The 23,712-nt window shown below is 34.7% G+C and overlaps 1 protein-coding gene across 1 annotated transcript in view; it reads left to right on the forward strand.

Moving 5' to 3' along the window:
- LOC117329105 (teneurin-m-like) overlaps positions 1 to 22,612 on the forward strand; it is a 191,503-nt gene extending 168,891 nt beyond the window's left edge. Inside the window, 10 exon segments of the mRNA XM_033886835.1 lie at positions 321 to 461; positions 4,747 to 4,999; positions 5,305 to 5,540; positions 5,920 to 6,077; positions 6,532 to 7,606; positions 10,217 to 10,231; positions 12,229 to 12,563; positions 13,973 to 14,278; positions 14,704 to 16,315; positions 16,937 to 22,612. Of these exon segments, the coding sequence (XP_033742726.1) occupies positions 321 to 461; positions 4,747 to 4,999; positions 5,305 to 5,540; positions 5,920 to 6,077; positions 6,532 to 7,606; positions 10,217 to 10,231; positions 12,229 to 12,563; positions 13,973 to 14,278; positions 14,704 to 16,315; positions 16,937 to 17,799 (4,994 nt within the window). The 3' untranslated portion in view covers positions 17,800 to 22,612.
- The last annotated feature ends 1,100 nt before the right edge of the window (positions 22,613 to 23,712 follow it).

Genomic DNA, 23,712 nt, shown 5'->3' on the forward strand with positions numbered 1-23,712 from the left:
TTTAGATACTTCAGTGGTCTTTATAGACAAGTTTTATGACATATATCTGGAGGTGGCTTGTATAGACAGGTATTTCATTTTATATGTAGAATTGACATTTTTGGCAATTATTTGTTACCCCAGTATGAATTTATGTAACAATTATTTATATTTATACAGAGGGGGTCTTTATGGAAAGTATTATAAAGACAGTGTTATGGACAGATATTTATTTATGAATGCCCTTTATACACGGGGTGATCTTAGTAGACAGGTATGTACAGTAAGTGTCTATGTAGACATATCTAGTTGACTAACCATGTTTAATTTGATCACCACAGTCCAAGTTGGGTACCAGTACAGCGGTTGTAGCTTCGTCTACTGGGAGGTACGCAGTACAACGATGAGTGGATACGATCTAGCTTCTTCTCAGATAGGTGGATGGAACATTGATATACACCACACATACAACTTCCAAGAAGGTAAACTGTCAATCAGAATCAAGTTATTACAAGATCTTTGAGTCTGATTGTTTTATTACAAGATCTTTGAGTTCGATTGTTTTATTACAAGATATTTGAGTCTGATTGTTTTATTACAAGATCTTTGAGTTTGATTGTTTTATTACACGATCTTTGAGTTTGATTGTTTTATTACAAGATCTTTGAGTTTGATTGTTTTATTACACGATCTTTGAGTCTGATTGTTTTATTACAAGATCTTTGAGTCTGATTGTTTTATTACAAGATCTTTGAGTTTGATTGTTTTATTACACGATCTTTGAGTCTGATTGTTTTATTACAAGATCTTTGAGTTTGATTGTTTTATTACAAGATCTTTGAGTTTGATTGTTTTATTACAAGATCTTTGAGTTTGATTGTTTTATTACAAGATCTTTGAGTTTGATTGTTTTATTACACGATCTTTGAGTCTGATTATTTTATTACAAGATCTTTGAGTCTGATTGTTTTATTACACGATCTTTGAGTTTGATTGTTTTATTACAAGATCTTTGAGTTTGATTGTTTTATTACACGATCTTTGAGTCTGATTGTTTTATTACAAGATCTTTGAGTCTGATTGTTTTATTACAAGATCTTTGAGTTTGATTGTTTTATTACAAGATCTTTGAGTTTGATTGTTTTATTACAAGATCTTTGAGTCTGATTGTTTTATTACAAGATCTTTGAGTCTGATTGTTTTATTACAAGATCTTTGAGTTTGATTGTTTTATTACAAAATCTTTGAGTCTGATTGTTTTATTACAAGATCTTTGAGGCTGATTGTTTTATTACAAGATCTTTGAGTCTGATTGTTTTATTACAAGATCTTTGAGTTTGATTGTTTTATTACAAGATCTTTGAGTCTGATTGTTTTATTACAAAATCTTTGAGTTTGATTGTTTTATTACAAGATCTTTGAGTCTGATTGTTTTATTACAAAATCTTTGAGTTTGATTGTTTTATTACACGATCTTTGAGTTTGATTGTTTTATTACACGATCTTTGAGTTTGATTGTTTTATTACAAGATCTTTGAGTTTGATTGTTTTATTACAAGATCTTTGAGTTTGATTGTTTTATTACAAGATCTTTGAGTTTGATTGTTTTATTACACGATCTTTGAGTCTGATTGTTTTATTACAAGATCTTTGAGTCTGATTGTTTTATTACAAGATCTTTGAGTTTGATTGTTTTATTACAAGATCTTTGAGTTTGATTGTTTTATTACAAGATCTTTGAGTCTGATTGTTTTATTACAAGATCTTTGAGTCTGATTGTTTTATTACAAGATCTTTGAGTTTGATTGTTTTATTACAAAATCTTTGAGTCTGATTGTTTTATTACAAGATCTTTGAGGCTGATTGTTTTATTACAAGATCTTTGAGTCTGATTGTTTTATTACAAGATCTTTGAGTTTGATTGTTTTATTACAAGATCTTTGAGTCTGATTGTTTTATTACAAAATCTTTGAGTTTGATTGTTTTATTACAAGATCTTTGAGTCTGATTGTTTTATTACAAAATCTTTGAGTTTGATTGTTTTATTACACGATCTTTGAGTTTGATTGTTTTATTACACGATCTTTGAGTTTGATTGTTTTATTACAAGATCTTTGAGTTTGATTGTTTTATTACAAGATCTTTGAGTTTGATTGTTTTATTACAAGATCTTTGAGTCTGATTGTTTTATTACACGATCTTTAAGTCTGATTGTTTTATTACAAGATCTTTGAGTCTGATTGTTTTATTACAAGATCTTTGAGTCTGATTGTTTTATTACACGATCTTTGAGTCTGATTGTTTTATTACACGATCTTTGAGTCTGATTGTTTTATTACACGATCTTTGAGTCTGATTGTTTTATTACACGATCTTTGAGTCTGATTGTTTTATTACAAGATCTTTGAGTCTGATTGTTTTATTACAAGATCTTTGAGTCTGATTGTTTTATTACACGATCTTTGAGTCTGATTGTTTTATTACAAGATCTTTGAGTCTGATTGTTTTATTACAAGATCTTTGAGTTCAATTGTTTTATTACAAGATCTTTGAGTCTGATTGTTTTATTACAAGATCTTTGAGTCTGATTGTTTTATTACAAGATCTTTGAGGCTGATTGTTTTATTACAAGATCTTTGAGTCTGATTGTTTTATTACAAGATCTTTGAGTCTGATTGTTTTATTACAAGATCTTTGAGGCTGATTGTTTTATTACAAGATCTTTGAGTTTGATTGTTTTATTACAAGATCTTTGAGTTTGATTGTTTTATTACAAGATCTTTGAGTTCAATTGTTTTATTACGCGATCTTTGAGTTTGATTGTTTTATTACAAGATCTTTGAGTCTGATTATTTTATTACACGATCTTTGAGTCTGATTGTTTTATTACAAGATCTTTGAGTCTGATTATTTTATTACAAGATCTTTGAGTTTGATTGTTTTATTACAAGATCTTTGAGTCTGATTATTTTATTACAAGATCTTTGAGTCTGATTGTTTTATTACAAGATCTTTGAGTTTGATTGTTTTATTACAAGATCTTTGAGTCTGATTGTTTTATTACACAATCTTTGAGTTTGATTATTTTATTACAAGATCTTTGAGTTTGATTGTTTTATTACAAGATCTTTGAGTTTGATTGTTTTATTACAAGATCTTTGAGTTTGATTGTTTTATTACAAGATCTTTGAGTCTGATTATTTTATTACAAGATCTTTGAGTTTGATTGTTTTATTACACGATCTTTGAGTCTGATTGTTTTATTACACGATCTTTGAGTCTGATTGTTTTATTACAAGATCTTTGAGTTTGATTGTTTTATTACAAGATCTTTGAGTTTGATTGTTTTATTACAAGATCTTTGAGTTTGATTATTTTATTACAAGATCTTTGAGTTTGATTGTTTTATTACAAGATCTTTGAGTTTGATTGTTTTATTACAAGATCTTTGAGTCTGATTGTTTTATTACAAGATCTTTGAGTTTGATTGTTTTATTACACGATCTTTGAGTCTGATTGTTTTATTACACAATCTTTGAGTTTGATTATTTTATTACAAGATCTTTGAGTTTGATTGTTTTATTACAAGATCTTTGAGTTTGATTGTTTTATTACAAGATCTTTGAGTCTGATTATTTTATTACAAGATCTTTGAGTTTGATTGTTTTATTACAAGATCTTTGAGTCTGATTGTTTTATTACACGATCTTTGAGTCTGATTGTTTTATTACACGATCTTTGAGTTTGATTGTTTTATTACAAGATCTTTGAGTCTGATTGTTTTATTACAAGATCTTTGAGTCTGATTGTTTTATTACAAGATCTTTAAGTCTGATTGTTTTATTACAAGATCTTTAAGTTTGATTGTTTTATTACACGATCTTTGAGTCTGATTGTTTTATTACAAGATCTTTGAGTTTGATTGTTTTATTACAAGATCTTTGAGTTTGATTGTTTTATTACAAGATCTTTGAGTCTGATTGTTTTATTACACGATCTTTGAGTCTGATTGTTTTATTACAAGATCTTTGAGTTTGATTGTTTTATTACAAGATCTTTGAGTTTGATTGTTTTATTACACGATCTTTGAGTTTGATTGTTTTATTACACGATCTTTGAGTCTGATTGTTTTATTACAAGATCTTTGAGTCTGATTGTTTTATTACAAGATCTTTGAGTCTGATTGTTTTATTACAAGATCTTTGAGTTTGATTGTTTTATTACAAGATCTTTGAGTTTGATTGTTTTATTACACGATCTTTGAGTCTGATTGTTTTATTACACGATCTTTGAGTCTGATTGTTTTATTACAAGATATTTGAGTTTGATTGTTTTATTACAAGATATTTGAGTTTGATTGTTTTATTACAAGATCTTTGAGTCTGATTGTTTTATTACACGATCTTTGAGTTTGATTGTTTTATTACAAGATATTTGAGTCTGATTGTTTTATTACAAGATATTTGAGTTTGATTGTTTTATTACAAGATCTTTGAGTCTGATTGTTTTATTACAAGATCTTTGAGTTTGATTGTTTTATTACAAGATCTTTGAGTTTGATTGTTTTATTACAAGATCTTTGAGTCTGATTGTTTTATTACACGATCTTTGAGTTTGATTGTTTTATTACAAGATCTTTGAGTTCGATTGTTTTATTACAAGATCTTTGAGTCTGATTATTTTATTACAAGATATTTGAGTTTGATTGTTTTTAGATTTCCTTTGTATCGGATTGCTTACTTTACATGATTGTATTATTTATTTCAGGAATTCTTCATAAAGGGGACGGCACAAATATCTACCTCAAAGAAAAACCAAAAAAATTGGTTAATATCCTTGGAAACGGTCATCGGCGGAAACTTGAATGTGATTCCTGTAACGGACGTGCCCGTGACAACCGCCTGTTGGCCCCTGTATCATTGGCCAGTGGTCGGGATGGTAGTCTGTATGTATGGGACCTTAACTACATTAGAAAAGTCAGCCCCAGTCGATACGACATTGCCAGTATTCTCAAGACCAGGTTAGTTTGGGGTTATTTGGCCTATAGGTTTATGGAATATATCGGATAAAATGGAGAATCTGATATTCTATCTGATCTGACCAATATGTAGAATCCCACTGGATGTCGGACAAGAGAGGTTTTCACATAAGTTCTGCAGGCATGTCCAACAATAGATCTCACAAATATAAATGCAGAAACAAAGGCATAAAATAATTTATTTATAGAAGTCATGGAACAATTCTAGAAATAATTATCTACATGTATAAAGTGATAAATGGTATGTCAATCTATAATAATATTATGAACTGTGTTTTTTTTTACAGTACAATCTCCACGTCCTACAAACCGTATATGACTGTCAGTCCAGTGGATGGTCACTTATATGTATCCGATTACATGAACCATAGAGTGATCAAGGTAGCCACCATGGGACCAGTCCGCATCCTGGACAGTAACTATGTCATCATCGCGGGTAATGGGGAGGAGTGTATCCCTGGTGCGATAGATAGATGTGGTGATGGCAAACGAGCCATCAATGCCAGACTCATCCATCCTAAAGGTATAAACCTCTCAAAGTTTTCTTCCTTCCATAGTTTGATCTGACAGATTTTGTAGGACTTGTCTCCCTTCCAACAGGCTTTATAGGATTCATTTTGGATTTTATGAGAGTTGTCTCCCTTCCAACAGCTTTAAAGAAAATTACTATAGATTTTAAAATTGATGTAAACATACTGCTGTTGAAAACCAGTTGTATGTTCATGTAGAATAAAAACCTGTCTACAAAGAACAGTTCATTGCTGAAGTATACAAGGAGTCGTATGACATACCTTATTCAATGTATGTTCAGAAGAGTCACCAATATTTTCTTTTTGTGTGAATATTGCCTTCCTGTAGATTTCTTAATGGTTATGTAACATCTTGAATATTTGATTTTCTAGGCATAGCCATTAGCAAGGAAGGTGTGATCTACATCGCCGACAACCTGAACATTCGCATGGTAACCCCTGACAAGACTATCCATACACTGATCGGCTCACAGGGTCAGCCACGAACCTGGGAACCCATGTCTTGTGAGCACAGCCAACCAGCAGAAGAGGTGTGAACAGTTGATAGCATAATTTACTATAATGAAATATAGTATAACTTATTTGATACTAAGGAGCGGTGGAAGTTTCAATTGAATTGATAGAATTTAAGTTTTAAAACATACTTATAACATTTGAATTCAACACGTGGTGCTTTCAAATTCATAATACGTCATTAACTTAACCTTACTCTGTATTCTTATTCTACCATTTCATGTAAATTATATACATTTGTACACACAATTTAAATTATTTAAAACAATGAGACTCTTTCAAGTTGTAAATATCACATCCTTAGATGTTTTATATATAAAATATCTGTTAAACAAAAGTTTGGTTTTACAAGCATTTTTTAAATTTTTAAATAGATAAATATATAATTAATTACATGGAATACCTGGAAGACACTATCTATAATTTTGCTTGAATTGTGTTACGAAAATGACACTAATCTCTTTGTTACAGATCCGACTTCAGTGGCCTACTGATCTGGCTATCGACCCTCTAGACGACTCGCTCCACATTCTCGACAAGAATGTTATCCTCAAGTTGACGAAGGATGGAAGTCTAATCACTGTTGCAGGACGTCCACTTAACTGTCCGTTTAGAAAATCGAGCTTCCTACCATCAGGTGTACTGAGTGACCAAGAACAAGCCTCAAACATTGCGTCAGACATCAAGCTTGTTGATCCCCAGAGCATCGCTTTCGGACCACAGGGTGAAATGTATATCGTAGAGAGTGACCGTCACAGTATAAACCGTGTGCGCGTGGTCACGAGCGATGGCCGTATACATCACTTTGCTGGGACGAAATCTAAATGTGACTGTCAGACCATCACCTGTAAATGCTACGACTCTAAGGAGACGTTAGCTGCTCAGGCATTGTTTAACGAGCTCACTTCAATCACTGTCACCCCTGACGGAGTTGTACACATCGCAGATGCTGGAAATCTGCGCGTGTTCTCGGTACTTTCAGAACTTCCTGAAGCAGACCAAAACACCAGACAGTATGAAGTTGTTTCTCCTGAAACACATGAGGTGTACATATTTAACAGCTATGGTCAACATCGTCACACAGTCAACATCATGACTGATCAGTATGTTTATAACTTTACCTACAACGTCAATTCATTTTACGGGAAACTCATCTCTATTGACGATGATGTTGGCAACAAGATCAAGATCACTCTTGATCGAGAAACCATGGCAAGGGAAATTATTTCTCCTGACACCTCAAAATGTGACTTGATCATGAACAACATTCGGAAGCTGCGCAGTTTCCGTGCAAACAACTGGACAGCAACATTCACCTATTCCGAGAGTACTGAGCTTCTAACATCCAAATATCTCTCCGATGGGAAAGCCTACTCGTACAGCTATAACAACCGAGGCCGACTTCTGGAGGTGCGCCAGCCAACAGGGGAGATAACCACCCTCGCCACGGACGTCAACACCACAGGTTCCATCGTCCGCATCACCACTGATAACAGTGATGCGGTTGCTATGGCTACATATGGCAGTGTGCAGTCAGTTATGCATGGCAAGTTTGCAAATTATAAGCTCATCACCACATCATGTAAACTCATCTCATCAAAACTTGTTTATACATGGGGATGGGCAAGGATTATCAGTAAAACCTCGATAATATACACGGGGACGGGCAAGGGTTATCAGTAAAACCTCGATAATATACATGGGGACAGGCAAGGGTTATCAGTAAAACCTCGATAATATACACGGGGACGGGCAAGGGTTATCAGTAAAACCTCGATAATATACACGGGGACGGGCAAGGCTTATCAGTAAAACCTCGATAATATACATGGGGACAGGCAAGGGTTATCAGTAAAACCTCGATAATATACACGGAGACGGGCAAGGGTTATCAGTAAAACCTCGATAATATACACGGGGACGGGCAAGGGTTATCAGTAAAACCTAAAAACTTTTTCAAAAAAGAGAGTTTTACACCATTAATGATCTGTTTTTTCACAATATTCATCAATTCAAAAAAATATTTTTTAGAAGTCAAACTCTATGGTATAAAAATTGATGCTGGAAAGCATTAATGGAAATATAATGAGGTTTTACTACAGTTAGATTTTGATTTTCTAGGATAACTAGAGTGGGAGAATTTGATGTTTGGGTAATAGTTCTTTACATATACACATGACAGATGATAATATCAATGATTCTCAGGATAGGGATAGAACTCTCAGTGTGACGGGGATAGAACTCTCAGTGTGACAGGGATAGAACTCTCAGTGTGACATGGATAGAACTCTCAGTGTGACATGGATAGAACTCTCAGTGTGACGGGGATAGAATTCTCAGTGTGACGGGGATAGAACTCTCAGTGTGACGGGGATAGAACTCTCAGTGTGACGGGGATAGAACTCTCAGTGTGACGGGGATAGAACTCTCAGTGTGACAGGGATAGAACTCTCAGTGTGACATGGATAGAACTCTCAGTGTGACAGGGATAGAACTCTCAGTGTGACAGGGATAGAACTCTCAGTGTGACAGGGATAGAACTCTCAGTGTGACAGGATAGAACTCTCACTGTGACAGGGATAGAACTCTCAGTGTGACAGGGATAGAACTCTCAGTGTGACAGGGATAGAACTCTCAGTGTGACAGGGATAGAACTCTCAGTGTGACAGGGATAGAACTCTCAGTGTGACAGGGATAGAACTCTCAGTGTGACAGGGATAGAACTCTCAGTGTGACATGGATAGAACTCTCAGTGTGACAGGGATAGAATTCTCAGTGTGACGGGGATAGAGCTCTCAGTGTGACGGGGATAGAACTCTCAGTGTGACAGGGATAGAACTCTCAATGTGACAGAGATAGAGCTCTCAGTGTGACGGGGATAGAACTCTCAGTGTGACATGGATAGAATTCTCAGTGTGACGGGGATAGAGCTCTCAGTGTGACGGGGATAGAACTCTCAGTGTGACTGGGATAGAATTCTCAGTGTGACGGGGATAGAACTCTCAGTGTGACGGGATAGAACTCTCAGTGTGACAGGGATAGAACTCTCAGTGTGACAGGGATAGAATTCTCAGTGTGACAGGGATAGAACTCTCAGTGTGACGGGATAGAACTCTCAGTGTGACAGGGATAGAACTCTCAGTGTGACAGGGATAGAACTCTCAGTGTGACAGGGATAGAACTCTCAGTGTGACAGGGATAGAACTCTCAGTGTGACAGGGATATAACTCTCAATGTGACAGGGATATAACTCTCAGTGTGACGGGGATATAACTCTCAGTGTGACGGGGATGGAACTCTCAGTTTGACAGGGATAGAACTCTCAATGTGACAGGGATATAACTCTCAGTGTGACAGGGATAGAATTCTCAGTGTGACACGGATAGAACTCTCAGTGTGACGGGGATAGAACTCTCGGTGTGACACGGATAGAACTCTCAGTGTGACACGGATAGAACTCTCAGTGTGACACGGATAGAACTCTCAGTGTGACAAATGTACAGATGTCTAGTGTTGCTTGTTACAATTAAAAAAAATAAAGGGGGGAATTGGGAACATGGAACAATTAAAGTCACAGAAAATGATGGACATTGACTCCACTTAATCTTAGCACTTTCACACACTTACCTGTATAGCTGTTACGAGTGGGAATGGTATCAAGTCAGCACAGATTATAGAGGCTGATCAACTCCAGATGATACTGTATTTGACATAGACAGTGACACACATCCAAACCTTCAAACATTGCTATCAAGCTCTGATAATTTAAAGTCATTTCCTGAAAAAAATTGTTCAAATAGCTTGTATATTGTTTAACTAACAGAACTTTGACACGTTCGATTTTGGAAGAAAATAATTGATGATACTTCAGTCCTTTCTGCTGGTCAGATGGATTTATTGGAAGAAAATTTCATCTTGATCTACTATGTCAAATATAGTACCATTAAAGATCACAATTCACAATCATCTAGATCATTTATATTACACACCAATGGTAGAGAATTGTGCTGAATATGATTTAGAGAGTAGTTACAAGATGGTGCTGAACATGATTTAGAGAGTAGTTACAAGATGGTGCTGAACATGTTTCTAGAGAGTAGTTACAAGATGGTGCTGACATGTGGGGAAATTACTTATTTATGTTTACTTTTTTCAGTTATGACCGAATCTGGTAATCACTTTATTTGACGTAGATTTCTCGCTCTATATATAGATGCGTAGATATGCCAGGGACTTGTAGAGATCTTCTTTCTTTGATCTTTGAACTTTGTATTAATTCAGCGCTTAAATCTTACTCTGCTAGGATTCTGACAGCTTTTGGAGTCAGCCACAAGTTTCATGATTAATTTCAATCTATTTCTGAATTATGTTCCCCAACAATGAATGCGAGGAATTTACATTGATCAAAATGATTATGACTACAAGGTTTAATGTGTGAATGTCTTCATGAGGACTTAAGTGCTCTAGGATCATAAATACACTTTTCTTCTTTATAACTTTCAATGATTTGTGAATAATAACTGCCCAAGTCATGCATTGACCAATCAGATTCTTTGTTTTAGCAATTCATTGACCAATCAGAGTTTTGTTCTAGCGATACATTGACCACTCAGAATTTTGTTCTAGCATTGCATTGACCAATCAGATTCTTTGTTCTACTGATGCACTGACCAATAAAATTCATTGTTCTAGTAATGCATTGACAAATCACATTATTTCCCATATTATTGCATTTTTGTAAAATAGGTTTAAAGATGAAGAAATATATCTGTATAACAGTTGAGATTCATTCATTCTCTCACAATTGTCATCTGGTGTAGGACATATTGATCTAATTTTAACCTCAATACCCTTTAGTACTGAGTGCCTATGCTTGGCTTATTGTAGCATTATATTATATCACTTATTTCCGATCAAGCTTCCATCAGCCTTTTTACAATAATTAATAAGATTGATAGGCTTTCATAAGATGAAATTTTCATTTATTATAAAAACAATACATTGTTATATACTTTTATAATGACCTTGGATTTTCAAAAATTGATGTAGATGCCATAAACTACAATAGGACTGTAGGAGAGAGCAATGTCTACTCTGTATACAGAAACAACTAAAATTCTAAATGTAGGTAAGAATTTTCTGTAATTAAGTAATTACAGAAAAATGTATCGGTGCCAACAGGTCATATTGAAAAGAATTTTGTTATTTACTTTGAATTAAAAAGATATAAATAAAAATAAAAGATAAAAAAAGAAAAAATCTGTATATAAAATATTTACAGATCACTAGTATTGTATTTTGGCTGATGTTTTTACTCTTTATTTATAAATATAATTTTTTACACACACAAGCTTTCTACACAACTCACATTCTATATGGATGCTGCCAACTTAGCTATATTTTATATTTTATTTCTTATTTATCATATATTCTTTTAATGAAAATAATTATTTATTAAAAGACATTATAGGTATGATGTACATTGTATGCATAGACTTATAAACTCACAGATGATGCTGGTGTGTGTATGGTACAATGGGACAAGAAATTTTAACTTACTAATGATATTACTGCTTTGGAATGTGGCCATATATTGCTGTTATTTTGAGAGTGGGAATTTGGCATGATTAAAAGACAACTTTTAACTTAGTGATTTTGACACTGAATGTCTCACAGATTCTCACATTCAATAGTTTTATATTGTAATAATGATTTATTTGCATTTTATTGTTATTATTTGCATTTATACATACATTTTTTACACCTAAGAATTTCAGTTTTGTTTATAAATATTCAGAGTCAATATTCAATGATTGCGAGCTAACAATGTTTCTAAGTGGCAGGCTTGATTGTTGTTGAACTAAGGTTCTCCTTGTATAACCTTGAAAGCGTGATATGTTTATTTTGTATGATCTTCAGTTTGATGCTTTTGTTTCTCCGCTTATTTGTGTTATTCTATCTTTAACTCATTCTTCCTCTGTCTTCATAAAGCTTAGTATTTAAGTTGCTTCTTCAAGCTTAGTTTGACCTGCTTTGTTTCCCGTTTGAGTTTGCCTGAGTAGCCATGCTGAGTAGGGTATTTACAACCATAGGGATAGGTAAGTTTGTATGTATTGATGGGTCCTGTGTGTTTTTGAAACTAATATTTATTTTGATTTGGTTCTACAGGAAATGCGGAGACCAAGGTTACGTATCTGCCAGATGGTGCTGTGGTCGTTGTGTTCCCTAGCAACCTCTCCATCTCCATAGAGTCGGGCGGCCATCCGATTCTGGCCAATGAGTACAGGATGCATTTCAAACGAAAAGTCATTGCGCCCAATAAACTTGTACATAAGCTTGAATGGCGTTACTATCTGCGGCGCAAAGGTCGCACGCGGCAAAGTAAGGTGGTCGAAAGGATCGGGCATCGTATGAGGGTAGGAGCTCCTTTCTCCTCAAGGCATGCCAGAATGCATGACTCGCATGATGACGATGAAGGATCATACAAAGGAAAAGCCCTTCTGGTATGTCCATTGTGCCCTTAATAATTACACTACATGTCTCCGCCCCTAAAGCCTGCAGTGCCTGTCAATCATCTGTGGCTGATCGCTAAGCCCCGCCCCTATTTATAAATGTGTACATGTATATACCTACAACTATATATGTAGTGTATGTAACGATATATTGCGCGCCAGTCCTTGTATATCATTTAGCACTAGAGCCTATGGTAAAAGTAGTTGCGCTAGTACTGTAAATATATTTATCTGCCACTTTACCAGAAAACTCCTTCATACATGTTGACAATATAGGACCAGTATTCTTCATGTTATATATTTAAATTCAAATGACTGTCCCATCCATTGAAATCTTTAATGAAATTATTTTTCCAATTGAATATTTCTATGTGTAATTCTGAAGCTATAAGAGTTGATAGATTTTTTTTTTAAGGATTACAATTCATTAAAAAAAAGCATTCTCAAAGTATTTCAAAGTTTAAACTGAAAAAAAACTGCTTTAATATGTAGATGCTTTGGTAGATAGAAAAAGTTACATAAGATAGACATATCATGTAAAAAGTCCTGTTAGTGGATCAGAACCCCTAAATATAGCACTGCAGCAGGGCAAATAGAGTAACTTCCCTTTGACAACATTGGAGTGATGTGAACTGACAGTTGGCATGGAAACGTTTTCTTTCTTTTTATCTTAATCAATCTTCAGTTACTTTGTCAGTTCAATTTTTAGTAGGATTTTAAGATTATATTGATTTTTTTGTAGAGTATATTTTTATATGATCGCATGTTTGATTTTTTTTTAAACTTTTATAATTAATATTACACGTACCCATAACGATTTTATGGTTTAATTTAACTGCCAAAGAATATAATTAATAAATGCCTTTGTTCCTTTGTCTAAGTAATTGATGCATTTATTATAATACTACTAGCATGATAGGAGTACGTAGCGCTTTTCTTCCCATCGATATACGCTTCCATATGTAGAGCAATTATCTCCCCTTTGCCTTGTACGACATCAGTGAAAAGTGGCAAATTAAATCCTGCTTGTCGGTCAAAAATGCATGCTCAATTTTGACTTCTGGACATTAATCTCTTAACTTTTTTCTTTTTCATTCTACATTACTTACATGTCAATTTCAATGACTTAATTAACAGTTGAAAAATATTTTGATTTTGAAATGCTGATATAATTAGTTCTTGGTTATTAACAGTAAATTCATTCAAATGTGATAAATATTATACGTCATCCTCAACATGTTAAAATTTATCATACGATTTTGCTGTAAGTTCAGGTATGGGAAGAATGTGCTATTGACAAGTTAACGTGCTATTATGTTTCACTTTACCTTTGAATTTCAGATTTCATTAAATTGTAAGTAACAGTATTGCATGTTTTTGTGAATTCAATTTAATTATAGATCAACGGAGAAAATTTGCTGACTGTTGAATATGATCGGGAAACCCATACAGAGAACATCATGGGGAAAAATCTCCTTAAAATTATGTCAATTTTGTACGATGGATCTGGACAGCCGACACATATACGTCCAAACAATCGTCATCACGGCATGAATATTACGTACAGCAAAGAAGGGCGAATAACTCACTGGCAGTATGGAGAGATACGAGAAGATCTGATCTACGATGAGGATGGCCTGCTGCGAGAGAAATCTTCATCCAGTGGAGGTGCCCAGTACAGATTTAGTTACCGAGTCGGAAAAGTGGTAGGTATACTGGTATGGTTATCTCGACATATCTACTGGGTTATCAGAGTGTGTAGTATTTTGACTATTCCACCTGTCTTTAGATCACCAAGGTAATGGGGGTTGATTGTTCAATCAGACTTCGGAAGTTAACGACACCTGTCTAACAACTTGTGTTTTCTGTACTTCAGATACTTCCCATCTGCATTGTGAAGAAATATAACTTCATTGATTATTGTTGTTCTTTAAATAGAGCTTCAAAAATATATTGCTTCTTTCCTTCTTTAAATTTTTTCCACATTATTCAATAAATCTATCCGTAAATATTTTATTTTCTCAAGTTATTGATCAGTAACTGATATAACATCTAGAGGGTGTATTAACATCTAGAGGGTGTATTAACATCTAGAGGGTGTATTTAACTCATTGTTGTTATCATTTTCCAGCCGACAGACATTATCTTGCCCAACGGTCTACAGTACATGATGCAGTATGACTCACAAGGATATTTGGTACGAGTTCGAACCCCAGGGCTCGGAGAGCACTTCTTCACACGCGTCATGTCAGCAGGAATTCAGCGATTCTTGTATCGAGTTCCAGAATTGACATTCCCCTACACAGAAGAATATGATGGAAACGGAAAGCTACTTCAAATTATCTACCCCAGTGAGAGACGACGCATAATCTACCGGTACAACAAATATGCGCAGCTAAGTAAAGTCATGTTTGATGAGACGGAAATAAACATGGAGTACGATCCACAAGTTTCCAAGGTTTCAGCCTCAGAAGTACTTAGCGGACCGTATGATTGTCGCGAGAGCTACTCTTATACTGCTTCTTTAGTCAAAGATTACACTGTAGAATTCGCAAGAGATCGCCGTCTGCTCGGAGTGAAGTTTTCTTACACCTATGATAAAAACTTTAGACTAAAAACCATCAATGGACATTTCCGTGAGAATTTGACTAGCAGTTCTGACATGTCATATGATGAAGAGACTGGTAAGCTCAGAACTCTCAAGACGCTTTCCATGAATTGGCCTCTTTTTGACATCGAAAAAATAACCGGAAACAATATGACATTTAATCGTGAGTATGACAGCTATGGCCGGCTATCTAGTGTTATATATAGATTTGGAGAACAAGAACACTTCTCCCTACAGATTGGATACGATCTAGAGAACCGTATACACCACTGGAACTGTCAGATCGGGGCGGCCACCACCAGGAATATGCAATATGTTTATGATATTAATGGCAATGTGATAGACGTGCTGTTGAATGGCCAACCAACCTGGAGGTACGGTTACGACAACAACGGAAACATCAATAAGATAACAGAGTACAGCCGAACCAGAAATCTGGAATATGACATTGGTGATCGTATCTCAAAATCCGGCTCTAAACGTTTCCGATTTGATAAGGATGGTTTCATGGTCCAGAGGCATGATCAGCATGTCGGATTTAATTCAAACGGTCAGCTGATATCTGTGTTCAAGACGGGAGAATACCGATACTTTTATTTCTACGACGCGCAGGGTAGACTGGTCATCGAGGAAGACGGTAGCGGCAATGTGAACCAGTTTTATTATGGCGACGTCACTAAACCACATAGAGTGACACATACTTTCAACCAGAGTTCTGGGGACCTGACCCAATATCAGTATGACTCCAAGGGTCAGTTACTGGCCCTGGAGCGTCAAAACACCCTCTACTACATCGCTACAGATCCCATGGGAACTCCTCTGGCTGTTCTTAACTCGCACGGTCACATTGTCAAACAACGTAGGTACGACCCTCTAGGACAACTGGAGTCTGACACAAATCCAAACTTTGACGTGTGTTTCGGATTCCAGGGTGGCTTGTATAATCCCATGACACAACTTGTTTTGTTTGGAAAGCGAGTGTACGATACGGAAAATGGACATTGGATCTCGCCAGATTATTCCAGTCTGCTCAGGGACCTGAATAAGATTCCATCCTCACCAATGATCACCAATAACTACCAGTATCACTACCCAATCAACATCCACACCCGCCAAAAACAGTTTCCCATGCTTGGTAAGGCCTTGTTCAGTTTATATAATCTTATCAGATCAAAATCCAGACCATATGATAAACAGATATTGTTGGTTCTAGAAAATATTATAATTAATGAGTTAATAAATCAGTCTTGAAATCAAGGAAATCAGTAAAAAATGATAGTTCTGTCAAGTGCAACAAATATTTTACAAAATGCAGTGAATTTTAATTCATAAAAAAAAAAACTATGTGTGAGAGTTATCTCCCTTCAATTTTTTTTAATTGTTTGTTGCTGTCAAATCTCTTTAATTAGATAATGACCAGTTTGATAAGATCTCTTCTGAAATGGAGATGGATTATCATTATGTCACTGGAGGGTATCCTGGGCTATATATAATTGGTGACTATTACTATGAATAATGTTAAGTGCTTCTTATAAACCGAAATAAACCAAAAATTGAAAGTGGACTCCACTGCATTCATTTTACACACAGTATACTCACTTGTGTCAAACATGTTTGAATCAAATACATTGAATGAGTCAAATGTTTTGTTTGGTTCCAATGTTTTTTTTCTTTTGTATTGTATAGTAAAACAAACTCCAAAGTTTGATTTATAAGTGATCAATTGTATTTCCTAATTCGTCTCTTCCTTTTGCAGCCATTACAGACTGGCTTCTGATGCTGGGGTATGACTTACGGAGTCTGGCACCAGATATATCCTACACCGGAGAAATTCGTCCAGAATCACACGACGCTAGTCGCCGTCTGCTTCCCATGTCCTCAGCGTTCGAGTGTACATTCCTTCGGGACATGGACAGTTTACTCACCATGACAACAGTTCCTAAATCAAAAGTTTCACCGTTGCTGGGTCACTTTGACCTTCAGCCAACCCCTAGACCCTTCATGCTAGGATCAAAGGTGACCTTGTCATTTGTGAAGGGTAAAGCTGTAATTCATATGGCCGAAAATACACCAAAATGGGCAAAAAAATTGGCTGAGATTTTGGTGAATGGTTCAGAGGTGATAGACCTTAGATATAGTATCCATGGCAAAGATATTCACTACTTTATAAAGACTGATGCCTCCAAAGCTGAGGAGGACCTACGATCACTGGAAATTCACAGCACTTTTGTGCAGTATGAGAATTCCATGAACATCACTGTGAACCGGATACAGCACAGTGAACGGTTCAGGCTTAGTCCACATGCAGAGGTGGACATTCGTATCCATGGGGTTGACTCTGTGATAAATATTCGGTATGGGACAACATTTGAGAGAGAGCGCCAGAGAATTCTGGGCCATGCCAAAGAGCGTGCAGTGTTACACGCCTGGGAGAGGGAGAAGTGGGTGTTACAAAATGGACTGACCACGCAGTACCGATGGTCAGACATGGAGAGACAACAAATACTGACTAGTGGCTATGCCGATGGATATGAGGGGCATTACATACGTAGCCCTGAATATTTCCCCGAACTCTCGGACGACTGCAATAATATCAGATTTACAAAGAGCAGTAGGTAGCACACCATCATAACGACTCGTAACATCTCTCAGATGCTAATAGTACTTACAATATTGAACGAGATTTTTTTTGTTTTGTTCTTTATTTTTTCCTACTTTTTCCGAGGAAGAAAATCAAATATTTCCCATGTATTAATTGATGTGTTCATGCACAACACGCGAGGATCCCCAGAATCATCGTGTTAGTTTGGTGCTTATATGTGCTGCACATAGCATGGTGAAGTTGTGCTAGTGCTGAAATCGTGTTCTGTTGCTCAGTGTTGTAATAAGTGTCCAAGAAGATTATCAATAAATTGTGATTCAAGAATTCTTATTTGACTGAGCTATAATAGTCACTTGACTTGTTGATAATCTTTGTGACAAACAAAAAACAAATGTGATTCTAGAGTTTCCTACACAGTGAAACACTTCAATGTTAAATGGCCATGCAAAAGAGTAAAGTGCAAAAAACTTTATGTCGTATGGTAAATCAAATGTCAGTCGTGAGACATATGTATGTGAAATGGCAAAGTGAATAGAATGCTTGCAACTGTTGGAGATACCTGATAATTACTGCTGAAATTTGGCCTAGCATGGTTTGTGCAAACAAGTTAGGGAATATTGCATAGTGTTGACCTCCAAGATGTAAAGGCCATCAGATAAGGGTGCTGACCTCCCAGAGGTCAAAGCCACTCAATGTCAGGGCACTGGCCTCCCAAAGGTCAAGACCATCAGATGTCAGGATGCTGCATGACCTCCAAGAGGTCAAGGCCACTAGATGTCAGGGTGCTGACCTCCCATAGGTCAAGGCCACTAGATGTAATGGTGAAGGTGTTGCCATACTAGTCATACGAGAATCAAAAATGTTTATGTTTAACCAAAATACAGACCAAGTTAATTTGTCCTGTGATGGGGACCCCTGTTCAACAGGGACAGCTCCTGTACTGTTACAACTTGTGTACATATTGTATCATACTAAACTTATGTGTTGGTCAAACAAAATATACGATAGTGGTTCTGTGACAATGCCATTCCAATGTAGTCAGCCATATTTGTTTTGACCTTCTAACATTCATCATTCATTGCGACTGTTTTTTTGTCAACTCCAATGTTTTATCCTCTGGTGATGTGTTTATTTAAATCTCAAACTGAATATTTACCTTCATAATCTGTATTACGATAAGTTAAAATATGTTGCGTATGTCTCGTGATACAGCATGCCAAATTTGCTAGTTAAAAATTTGCAATATCTTGATAACATTAATTTATTAAATGTTTTTTCCTTATTTCATTAAACAGCATTATTTTTCTTTTAAACATCTCAATGAAGCTTATTTTGAAACATTGATATTTAGTTTTAAGATTTAAGCAGATGAATGACTTTTAGATCACAAAATATTTTTAAAGCACAACTTTGAATTAAAGTTAAGAAGTTAACTTATAGTAGAAGTATGTGGTATATATAAGGAATGTAGCAGCTTTGTCATCTGGAATTCGAGCTGCATGGATTCTCAAAAATCAATATAGTAAATGTTGTTTATTATATACTTGCAATATTAAATTTCATCCATGTATTTCAATCACACAATCTGCAGTCTCTGAAATAGAGGGGGAAAGGTATGTTGGTGTCATTATCGAGAGTATATCAGGATGTTAGCAATGATTCGAGACTACAATATGTACTCGTCAATGACCCAGTCATTTATCTATAAATGTAAGTTGTGACATATCACTCATACACGTCAAGTCTGCATTTTTATCAATATCTCATTTTCATTGTGCCAAACAACACACTGTGCAGCCGCTCGTTTTCATTCATGTTTTAATTTCACAAACTTTACAGGTTGCAAACGCAAATTATGAAAAGTAAGTACGTGATAGATATTCAGACATTTCTCAATCATAATGAATAGTTACCATACAAAAAGTTGTGAAGTTTTATACCCACGAAAACAAGCAGTTGCACAGTAGTACGTTATAAGATTTCAGTTCAGTCATCGTAGGTGTTCATTTTAGGCTGTATATTGACTGGCCATTTCTTTAGTGTTTTGCTGAACATGAAACTAGTCCCAAAATATGTCATGTAAATGGTGTAAATATATGACAAAGCTGTTCCCATAGCAATAGTGAGCTGTGGCATATTGTGTAAACATGCATATATCGTACATTGGACAGTTGTATGTGGAGGTCTGATGACAAGTTTTCTGTTTTTCGTCAGTGTGCTAAGGTTTATCAGTTTGTGCTTAATTATGATGCAAAATGGTGAGATTTTCTGGAAGAATTTCAAACCTCGGAGAATCACAATTATAAAAAAAAATGTCAATAATTTGACAGCCTCAAATGAGTATTAATCTTCGTCCTCAATAGTCCTGGTGTTAACAGGTAAACTATTTTATTATGCGTATATTTTTGTGTTATTTACTTGCAATGGCATGTTTGGTCAAAGAAAATTTTTCTTCTTGAAAATAATTTAAATTTCATTTTCAATAAAATACAACCTCTTCTGAGCTATGTAAGAAAATATGATATACCGGGTAACGCCAATTTACTTATTTTTGGCAGAAACCAAACAAGTAGCTGTTCTGGAGCAAAATGAAAGTTATATCCACATAAAAAAAAATTCATTTAATAATGGAAGTAGCAAATTAGTTTGATATTAAACGGTGGTTTTTCTCTGGCTTCACATTCAATAAATTGTCACACATCTTATTACTGATATTAACCATAATTATCAATAAATTGTCACAGATCTTATTACCGATATTAATCATAATTATGTGTATACCGCTCATGATGCTTAAAGATCATTATATTAATAAAATTGTTATACATATAAAAGTCAGGATCAGCTGGCAAAATCCATGAAACATAACAATAGAATCACTGAAGCATAACAGTAGAATTGCTGAAACATAAATAACACAAATCACTGATGCATAACATTAGTATGTAGTGCTGTATTTTACAATGTTACTTTAATTATGTTTTAATTTATTTTTATCAAAACTTTACCACTGTGTTTGAGAATACAGAGATGTTCTAGTACTATGTCATCACCCTGCCTGGCGTTGGGCTGGACCGTGTTCATTGATAGCCATCGTTAACTGTTTGGGGAATGGTTCTTATATGCAATGGTATGCAGCTCATTTGAATGTGAACTTTAACATAAATGATGGTATATAAGGTTGTTCGTCCTGCTGCCTCTGTTCATGGTGCTCACTAAAAGAACAAACAAACTTATCCTTTATCCACACAAAGAAAATTATCCCTGTATACAGAATGAGTTCCAAGTATACATTATAATGTATCACTCTCTTGATGTTCTTTGGTAATTTGTAATTCATGACGGGAAAATAATATTTCTTTAAACACAAATCTTGTGTGAAACTGATATTGCTTAAAATTAAAATTAAAGAAATATTTTCAAAAGTTAACTAACAAATTTATTTGCCAATTATGTGAGCAAGAGGTAGCAGGATGATGATAAACTTTTTTGTAGCAGTATTCATACATAATATATGTTGTAAGACGAAGCACCAACACTTATGCCCCTGTGTTAACAGTAGTGTATTGTTCTTCCTAACAAAGCTGATAAATGAAGGGTAAAGATAACATATGATACCTCTATATATGTTGTGGATAACAATTAGCGGCTATATTTTTGTTTAAATCTTTTTAAAATTGGGGTAAAGGGAGATTTTTGATTTTCAACAAGGGAGGTAACTCCCACAGAATGTTGAATCCATAGGTGAGGTGTGAAAGTAGATGGATATTTTATGATTTGTTTACAATGACGTTATTTCATCCTTAATTTCATACAAGATAAATTATTTTGAGAGTTTTAGCGATGGTAAGTTTTGATTCTATTCATAATTGGTGCCATAATATTTTTATAGATTTGTTCGGTTTTTGTGGATGAATTTCCAGCAAGATATAATGTACATTGTATCCATGGTTCCAAACCCACTAAATGACGAAATGAACAGTACAGCCGTGACATTCTGATATTATGCTAGCTGTGTTGATGCTGAGAGTTACCGCTTGTTTCAATGTTTTTTGGGGTTTTTTTTTTTAGCTTGCCTTGTATGCTATTTTACCTTCAGCATTAAAGTGGTTTTCTTTCTTTTTAATATTATTTTGATTAAATCTGATTAGTTTGAATAACATACTCAATAGAAGAAAATAAAAAACGAAAAGAAAGTTTTCAAAAATCTATTAAACCTCCTTAATTATATCATGCAATTTAATGAGAAATATCAAAATATTTGTAATTTGTTCTTCATATTTTTAGAAATGATTGCGAAGATGTTTTTTTTTTTTTTTTTTTTTGTGAAACCTACTTACAGTATATATATATATATATGTTGCTGTGAGAATTTGGTAGCAGTCATTAGTAATACTGTATGACTGCAGCCATGGATATTGTGGCTACAATTCTGTATACAGTGTATGTATACATCCTGGCTGGTGCCGACAAAAATTGTGGCTACAATTCTGTATACCAGGGAATGTACAAGTCCTGGCTGGTGCCCTGAGAATTGTGGCTACACTTCTGTTATGCGTAATGGCTGGATGCTGTGAGAATTGTAGCAGGAAGTTTGGCATTGGCTGAACGTTAGGTTATCTATTATATATATATATATATATATGCAATTGCGTTCTGAAGGTAGGACATGTGTCCCAGTGTGTATGGTGAGGTTGAGAGTTCACTGTCTTGTGTTGATATGTCATTCATCTCGTACTAGTAAACAACTTATCAAAAACTATCTTTAAACACCATAAATTTTCTATTTAAAATGTAAAGAAGAAAAATAAAACAAAAAATATAATATCACTTGACTTGTTTGTTGTGTATATTGAACCAGAAAAGGACAGAGATAATGAAAAGGATTAAAAGCTAGAAAGTCTGTTAAGAAATTGAAACAGCTAGCAGTACATGTATATTGGATGGATCCAGGATGATCATATTGGACCTACTCTGGATGAATCATTACAAGATTGATGTCACAAAATGAAACAACTCAAAATCCTGGTTCTGTTGATCCAACTACTCTGGACTGATATGTCCTGACAAAATTGAAGGTTCATGGAGAGCAATTTGACTTGTAAGAGACAAACTGTCTCAAAACTAACTTATTTCTAGGTTGATATTTATAGATTTCATTCCAAGGTTACAGAGCTTCATCCAAGTTAAATGCTTGTCAGTTTTAACTTGATGCTGATGTGGATGGGAAACGAAAGGACTGCATTCAAATACACAGAAGACAATTACAAATTGTCAATACACATTCTTTATTTGTAAATAATAACTTAATATCAGTTGCTATAACAATTTCTCACCTTAGTCATAAAAAGATAGAACAGAAGTAACAATATATCCAATGCATTAATTTTTTTTCTCAAAAATATAGGTCAAAATTACTCGCCTAGAAATTGAATATTTCAAGCAAAATGAAATTCAAGATCTTACTTTCCTTCATGTATCGTAGTAAATCAAATCATTTTTTACAACCAAAGGTAACTCTGAGGAAGTAGGAAGGCCTAGTCAAAATAATACATTCCAATTAAGTGAAGCTGTTGTTAAGGCGGAACTCATGTGGACAATGAAGTAAGTTACTGATCATCAGTCTTAAAGTCGTCGGAAACAGCAAGTAATTTATTTCAAGCGATGTTTCCGGATAGTGACATCACATATAGCGGAAACAGCAAGTAATTTATTTCAAGCGATGTTTCCGGATAGTGACATATAGCGAAAAATTTCAATGTGGCGTACGGAAAGCTGCATACCTCGGTGTGTATGGATTGGCTGAAAATTTGTGGAAATTATTGAAAACTAGAGTCACTGGCCTATATACAGTTCTTTTCGATGAAAGTCTAAATCATAAGATGCAGGCTAAACAAATGGATATACACATATGTTTAAGTTAAAACTGA

The sequence above is a fragment of the Pecten maximus genome, chromosome 6, assembly GCF_902652985.1.
Source record: "Pecten maximus chromosome 6, xPecMax1.1, whole genome shotgun sequence".
In the NCBI taxonomy this organism is placed as follows: domain Eukaryota; kingdom Metazoa; phylum Mollusca; class Bivalvia; order Pectinida; family Pectinidae; genus Pecten; species Pecten maximus.